The following is an 8,330-nucleotide window of genomic DNA, read 5'->3' as shown; positions in this document are numbered from 1 at the left end:
ATATATATATATATATAACCCGTTAGTTGAAGGCTACTTTTTACATGGCTCCATGACCACCAGTGCTTTTTGTGTTACACCTTGGTTTTAGTATATCAATTCTGTTGTGATGGTGGTGGTGGTGGTGAGGTTCTTGAGTATACCAATGCACCATATATCTCAGTCAACTGTCATCTCCTTCATAAGGCTCAGTGTTTTGAGATTGGCCTTTGATACTTTGTCATATGTCTTTCTAGGTCACCCTCTTCCACAACTTCCCTCCACTTTTTTATGCAGCTGTCCTCATCCATCCACATCACATGACCAAATTAGTGCAATCTCTTCTCTTGCACACTACATATAATTCATCTTATGCCTAACTTTTTTCTTAATACTCTAGTGCTCTGTTGCACATGTTCCCTGACATTACACATCCAGCAGAGCTTACCAGTTTCACTTTTTTTAGTCTTTGCATATCGCCTGCATTCAAGACCCACATCTCACTACCATGTGGCACTGCAGTTTGTATACACACACACACACACACACACACACACACACACACACACATATGCATTGTATATGTATGTATGTATTCACACACACACACACACACACATATATATATCTATATATATATAGCTGAGTTTGTGAGTGTGTGTGTTTGTGTATCCAAGTCATACATTTACACAATTCCAAATTTCTTGAATAAAACAATTGGAATTAATATTCTAAATACCATAACCTAGGTAACTGCGCCGTTTTTTCCGTCAAAATCAATCACAGTTACCAATAAAATCCATTAAACTGCGCAAAATAACATTTTCCCCCTCTAATAAAACCTAAATTTCCTCTTTCTACAACCTTTACAAATCCTTTCAACTCCTACTTTCTCTTACGAACGTTTACGAACGATAACTCCTACTTTCTCTTATGCTCTTAGTTACAAGTTTGTTTTTCGAAGCGCTGAAATGTATGGTAGTACAAGTAGAAAGATAGATTTTATTCAACGCATAGATACTGAACAGTATACATATAAGGGATAAAATCCTTTTTTCTTTTTAAAAGCATCTATTACACTATTTTCCTTTTGTTTCTTGACTCCCATAAGGCGTCTCAAAACATTCACGCTTTGCTCCTGCGGAAAGGGATTACCATGCTATGAATAATCAGGGCAGTGCAAAAAGTTGTTTTGCACATATCATTTGTATAGCCAATTACACGGATGAAATTTACGTACGATTAATAATGTTATGCAAAACAGCCTTCAAACTTGCCCTTTTAATTTCATCGTCTTTTGAATTACGAACATATTTACATCATAAGTGTTTTTTCGTTGTAAGTCTTTCTTTTTTAGTTGATTTTCACCTAGCAAGACTTATCGTAGATGGCGTAATAAGTCACACCCGGACAACGTCGGGTTATACTGCTAGTATATATGAAAAATAGAAGTTGAAAATTCATTGAGAATAGTTAAAATATTTTTTATTAATATATTTAAAGCTTTAACTGGTTTCACAGTTTACACTGATTTTCAAAAAGTTCAAATAGAAAGACATGGCTTATGTCGCAGCTGTCTTGCTCCTGACTGGTGTTTGAAGCTTGTCCTATTTTTATAGGGAGTTCATGGCTCAAATTAGTATATGTTTTGAATTGGATTTGATTTGTAGAGAATAGTCACATGACTGGTCTTAGAAATTTTTGCAGGTTCCCTGCTACGTCCATGTGTATCAAGTGACAATGTTTGTCATCGTAAGTTAAGGCTGACAATGGTTGACTGAACATGTCCAAACAATCAATACTCCGAATGTTTTCTGTCAAGTGTTTTTAGAGAATGAACACATGATTAAGTTTGTAACCTTTTGTATGTTTCCCACTACGTTCGTGCATTAGTGTCATGTGATTATATTTTGTCTCAAACCCTGAAACTCACAATAAAAGACTCTAGGAACTAAAGCAAATACTACTTAAAAGACAATATCCACTAATGCTAATAGACAACGGAATAGAACATGCCAAAGCAATAAATAGTGAAGAGTTACAAAAAATGCTCCAGATACATCCAATATTCTACCCTTTCTTACAACACAACCGAAGAAAACAGAGGTTTACAATATTATCCACCGGAATATCCCACTACTAAAACAAGACCCAAGAATGAAACAAGCATTTGAAATACACAAAACAATCAAAAGTAAAAGACAATCAAAAACCCTCAAAATATTCCTCACAAGTGCAAAATTACCTTCCACAATTCCTACACCGACAGTCAAAAAGTGTGGCCACCCCTGTTGTGGGATCTGCATCAGCCTTACTGAAGACACAACATACAAATTCAAATCAGAACAGACTTTTACCATAAAGAATCACTTTACATGTTCTTCAAGGAATTTAATATATGCTATCAAATGTGAAGGATGTAATGAAGATTACGTAGGTCAAACAAAGCTTATTCTAAGAAATAGACTGATCATTCACCAACAACAAATACAAGACCCCAGTACTAGACATATTCCACTGAGTGGACATATAGACATACATGCAAAAAATAAGTGCTCCAAATTCCAGGCCATGACTGCTAATTACTAATTTTAGTCTATATTTATCATATTTATACAATCTTTACCTTAGCAAATTCATATTTTCAACATTTTCGACATCCTCCACACTCTATGTTGATTGATCTTAAACAGTTGGGGAAGCTTTCACTTTAGAGAATATTATGCTTCTGTCTCAGTCTGTCTGACTGTCTCTCTCACATTTGTACCACAAGTACTCCTTATCTATTGTTTTGTGTAGCCCTCTTGTTTCTACATTCTCATTACCCACTTCTGTAACATTTATTTATTGTCAAAACATCAATATATTCCTTCTCTCTGTCCCTACATTTTCATTGCACTGCTTCTCTCTATACAACTCTTACCTACCAATGCAATCCTTTAATTCCTTTCCATTTGATATGTGTATGTATGCGTGTGTGTGTGTGTGTGTGTGTGGTACCTATTGTCTGACTGTGATGCTTGTTTCCTTATATTTCCTTATTTCCTTATTCTAACCTTTTACTTTCTCTATTTGCAGTCCTGGGTTTCTTACCAGTCTGGCTGTGATTTCTTCTCCTGCAAAGATGGCTGGCCAACTGAAATTGAACAAACTCATCTATGATGCCGTCATAAAGCTGTGCTGTGAGCAGTTAGATTCGGAGCATAGTAGCCGCCTTGAAATTGATGGTATCATCTGTATTGCTACTGAGGAACCCGACAATCAGATTGTTGTAAAGATCCATGAGAAACTTAGAAACGTCAGCATTAGTAGCACATCAAAGAACAATTGTCCAAAGTCATCAGTCCACTCTGTAAGACATGATGACCACTTCAATCACTGCCAGGCTCAGTCTAGCCAGGAGAATGGGCATGATCCAAGCTATGCAATGAGCAATGGCATTGATGGATCTGTTTCCTCAAATGCCAACCAACGTGAACTTTCCTATGGAAATGAATCTGCTCAAGAAATCTCTTCCGTCCTTGACATCCCTGGGGTTAAGGATGAAAGCTGCCGCATTGTTGCAGAGAACAACTTACATTTGCAGAATTCTTATGGAGCAACTGCTTTCCCTGACACCATCGAGTCTGAAAGTAGAATGCGACTCCAAAGTGAGACATCAATGAGACTTCAAAGTAGCAGCTCTCAGTTTTCATCAGGATCTGCAATAATGCCCAGCTTTCATTCAGCTCATGCTGCCTCAGCAGCATCCGCATCGGGTCAGGGTTCAATCTTGGGAAAGTTACTAACTAGTTCAAAACGGAACAAAATCCGTTCCTCCGTTTTGCAATCGCAGAGAGGACGATTTACAAAATGCATGATGTGTAGTGCTATGTTCCGGAGCCATAGCCACCTACGCAATCACTTACGTTCAGGATTTTGTGGGAAACAGCAGATCCAATCTGAAGCTAGTCGGGTTATGAATGTTTTTGCAAGTCATCATGAAACCACAGAGAATATGCAGATGAAAAACTCCACGCAGAATGAAACTGCTTTGTCCTCCGTCTCAGAGACTTCACTAAGAGCAGATGGTTCTGCTGCCTCAAATGACATGTCCTCTGAACAACAAAGCCCAGATTTTGAAGTTGTTGTCAAGCCAGAGCCACCAGATAATGGCTATGAAAATAGCCAAAACATGAACGGTCAATCCGACATGAATTTAGAAGGTGTTGATTTAAGTCAGCATGCTGATAGTTTGCCAAATAGCTCACCTATTCAGCAGAGCCAGTCTTCTTCTGTCCTTACTTTCCCCCCATTAGACTCAACCTCTCCAAATTTCCAAGTACAGTCCAGTGGTACTGTAAAGTCAACATACGAGGTAACCCTTCAGCGAGCTGCTTCTAAGTTTTCTATGTCATCACAGCTGTTTGGCTCTGCATTGTCTCGGAAAGTCAGAGCATCAGCCAGTCAGCATAATCGCAACCAAATTAGCCAAAAACCAAATTTCAACGAAAGAGGGCACTTTCAGTGCAGTTTCTGTGCATTCGAAGTTCAGAACTGGGGCATCTTCGAAGCTCATAGCCAGCGTGAGCATAACCGGTCATTGTGTAAAGTGTGTGGTGCAGCATTTACATTTCGAACAAATAAAAATCGGCATGAAAAGACTTGTGCAGGCCTTGTTCTATTTACGTGTGAAATTTGTGGCAAGAACTGCAAGCGATCAGATGCACTTCGATTGCACAAAATTAAGGCCCACCCTTGGCGATTTGAGTTCACCACATAAAGTGTGGTTGTTTTATTTGGTTGCTGTTGGAATGCTACTGCTCTCAGTGATTCTTGAAGAATACTGTTGACCAGAATAGTTGTCCACTTCATGCTCCAGCCAATCCTAGTGATTTCAGATGATAAATTCAGATTATAAGTAGAATTTCAGATAGAAGCTAATGAATACTTAACTTTCTGTTCTTTGTTTTTATCTATTTATTTTACAAGAAAAGAGATAAAAGCTTATATGTTCTCTGAAATTAACTCTCCTTCTCCCTCTAATTTTGAATCTCTTTTCTCCTCTCTCTCTTTTTCTTTCTTTCTCTCTCTCTCATTAGCATGATGTCACTTAGGAAATTTATTCTGTATAGTTTTTGTACTTTGACCGTAAAATAAGAGGAGCCAAGTCATCCTTAACTAAAAAGAGATTTACATTGTTTTTCTTATTTTAAACAGGAAGAAAAAACACCCCTCTCTCCCACTAAAAATGATTCCCAAAGTTTTGTTTAGTGTCTATTAAAGTCAAAAGCTTGTGAATATATGCTAACTTATCTGATAAATCTCTTTCAATCTTTTTGCTAGTTGGCACATGAATACGGAAAAATCAAATTTTTTGTGTAACTTTTAACTTTGGTATACTTTTTCAGCTTTCAGAAATTATTTTTTTCTTTTTTCCCCCCCACTCAAAATTTGAGATTTTTTATTTATTTATTTATTTTTTTTTATAAGGTTCAGAATATATATTAAAAAGAGAAAAAAAATTCTATAATTTTTACAGAAGTATACAGTTTACTTACCCGAGGATAATTCTTGTTGAATTTATATCTCCTACATCCATTACACAACTTTTTATTCTGGAAAGAGAAGCCACCATTTTGAAGATAACTTGTGTAAATCTTGATACATTCAGTCTTTCTTGCTTTCTTTCTATCTCCCATTTGTTTTTAATACTGTTCTGTTAGATTTTTCTGCTTGAAATCTACACAATTATATAAAAGAAATATAATTGTCTGCTGCTACAAGGCAATTATACGTCTTCATCTGCTGGTTCAGTTACCAGTGTATTTTACAGTCTGTGATCTGGAAGTGTCTGGTTCAGGTGTCCAACTGCCATTTCAAAACAAGTCCATAAAAAAAAACCCTTATCCCATATGTTTAAGGCCGTCCTTAGATTTTTATTTCCCCCTATACAGTATGCCATTTATTTTATTGTATTTTTTGTTCCTCTTTTGTTTCCTTAACATTTCATTTATCAATAGTTTTCTTATCATTGTATGTTGTCTCATGTACTGCTGTTTTTAGATTTCAGTTTTAAATATTATTTACTAAAACTGGCTGCTAATGAAGCAGTTCTAAGACATTCTAAAAAAGCTTCCAATTGCCAGTTACTTGTCCTTGGGTCAAGCAAAGCCAGATGAACTATCTGCTGATGTATAAATATTCTCTTTATTTGAAAATATTGCAGTCACTCTGATTTGCACTGGAATAGTGTAGTAATGACACAACTGCTTTTTTATCAGGGTCTTTTTTTAACCATTAGTTAATCAAATGTGGAATCTGATTAATAGACAAGATATTTTCCCTACATATGACTAAGTTTAAAATAAATATTATATACACAAACACAGACACACACACATGCATGCACACACAACACACACACACACACACACACACACACACACAGAGTGAGTGCTGCAGATGAAGAGGTAAGCACTTTGCTAGCCATTTCAGCAGCACAGCTTCAATCCTTGCTAAATCTGTTTGACTTGACTACTTACAATAATGTTCTTTGGAAAAACATGAAGGCTGGAATATTCCGTTTACCCCTACCCTGAAAATATAAGGCCTAGTGCCTAGTCAAAAGAAATTATATGCTAGTATGCAGCAGCAATTTATAAACATAATTTTTACTTCACTGGAACTTCCAATAGGATATTTTCAATTTTAATTTGTGTATTATAAACATAACTAATTCAGAATCTTATCAAAGTTAAACATAAAACTAAAACGTAATTTTAGTGATAATCTGTTTAAAATTTCTACCAGCTGCTATTTACTCTATTTAGCTGAACGTAATAAAGATAGAGGCAGTGGGGAGAATTTGGTGAAAACAAACAGAAAAGAAATGTACGTTTGATCTGCATGAAATTTTTTTCAGGCTCACCAGATTTTATACCAGTTAACAATTTTTTTTTTATATGTATCTATATATACTCTTCCAAACACTTCTCTCATTTGACTTTCTCCTTGATTGTTAGCTAATTCTTTGCTGATGATTATTTATGAGAGTAGGAAATGTAATGCAGTAAGACTCTGTTTCTTACCATTTTATGGATACTACTTACTACGTTATGGATATCATTTACAAACCCCTAAATTTCATATTAATATTTTCAGTGATAAAAGACATCTTTTTAAAATATATAAATAAATAAATATATATATATCAATAAAAAATTTAAACTAACAATGATTTAATTGAAGGCTTTTTTTATTTTCATTAAAAATATCTTTTGTTTATTTTTGTTTGTTTTATGTTTTAATCATTTTGTTTTATTTTATCCTTTGTTTTCGATTATTTTCATTCATCATTAGTACATTGACACACAAGAGTGTTTTTTAAGGTATTTATTTACTTAAAAACAAAAATCCCAACAAAAACCATATACATACTATAACTAGCTGCTGACAGTTGAAACGCTGAGAATGATATTTCTCTTTTTCCTTAACATGCATTTGTGAAGATGAGCCTAATGGTACAGCAGCTCTAATTGATATCCAACGGCTAATCAGTGGTTCAGCTATAATTTTTCCTTATTTTTATAAAATATTATTAGTTATCAAAAAAAAAAAAAATCCTAAAAATACTTAACGGTTAGCCTTTCTCTTATATAACCTTCTTCTGGAAAGTTGTTTGAGACTCATCCTTTATCTTGCAAAACATCACTACTTAACAGTTTTTCTTCAATAAGTGAAATAATGTTCACACATGCTGGACAAAATTCCTCTCGAATGAAAATGCCATTATCTACTCTGATAAAAGTAAACAATAAAATTAATGATAATGAAGATTAAATAACATCTAAATAGTGATAGCATTTGGTTTGTAACTTTATTTAAAGATTTTATCAGCTTTCTTTTGTATGTGTTATATAAGCTAAGGACACTCATGTAAAATATATAATGAAAGTAAATATTAGGAACTTAGGAGGAAAGACATTTTTTCATCTTTCAAGTTTCTCCATGATTGAGTAGCAGCTTAAAGTATAAAAACAATTTTAAAATTTATCTTAGTACATTTAAAATGTATACATTTCTGGTTTAACGTTTGGTTTCATTTGCTACTTTTTCTACATTCGATTATACCTAATCCTTTGCCTGATTTGCTGTTCCAAATGACATTTCCCCACCAATCAGAATCTGTCTACTCTTTACTTGCAACTACATTTCTCATTGTGTTGTATAGCGTTTGGTATAGTTCAGGAATTTCTGTTGACATTCACTGAATTTCACACTATAGTTTAGTTTAGCTAAATAACAAAACTACTTGTGAAAATGCCTTTTTAAATTATTATCCCACCATATGTGTCTATACAAACACCTAC

The 8,330-nt window shown here is 34.6% G+C and overlaps 2 protein-coding genes across 2 annotated transcripts in view; both read left to right on the top strand.

Annotated features, from left to right (window-relative positions):
- Positions 1-8,330, top strand: part of LOC106871923 (fibrillin-1) — a 694,404-nt gene that overhangs the window by 169,551 nt on the left and 516,523 nt on the right. The gene's annotated exons all lie outside the window — the stretch shown is intronic.
- LOC106871926 (zinc finger protein 236) lies at positions 3,104-4,741 on the top strand. The gene has a single exon (XM_052972576.1). The coding sequence runs from the start codon at positions 3,104-3,106 to the stop codon at positions 4,739-4,741; it is 1,638 nt and encodes a 545-aa protein (XP_052828536.1).

Source organism: Octopus bimaculoides, chromosome 13 (genome assembly GCF_001194135.2).
Source record: "Octopus bimaculoides isolate UCB-OBI-ISO-001 chromosome 13, ASM119413v2, whole genome shotgun sequence".
Taxonomy (NCBI): Eukaryota; Metazoa; Mollusca; class Cephalopoda; order Octopoda; family Octopodidae; genus Octopus; species Octopus bimaculoides.
Note: the sequence above shows the minus strand (reverse complement) of the source record. Positions and strands in the feature narration are given on the sequence as shown.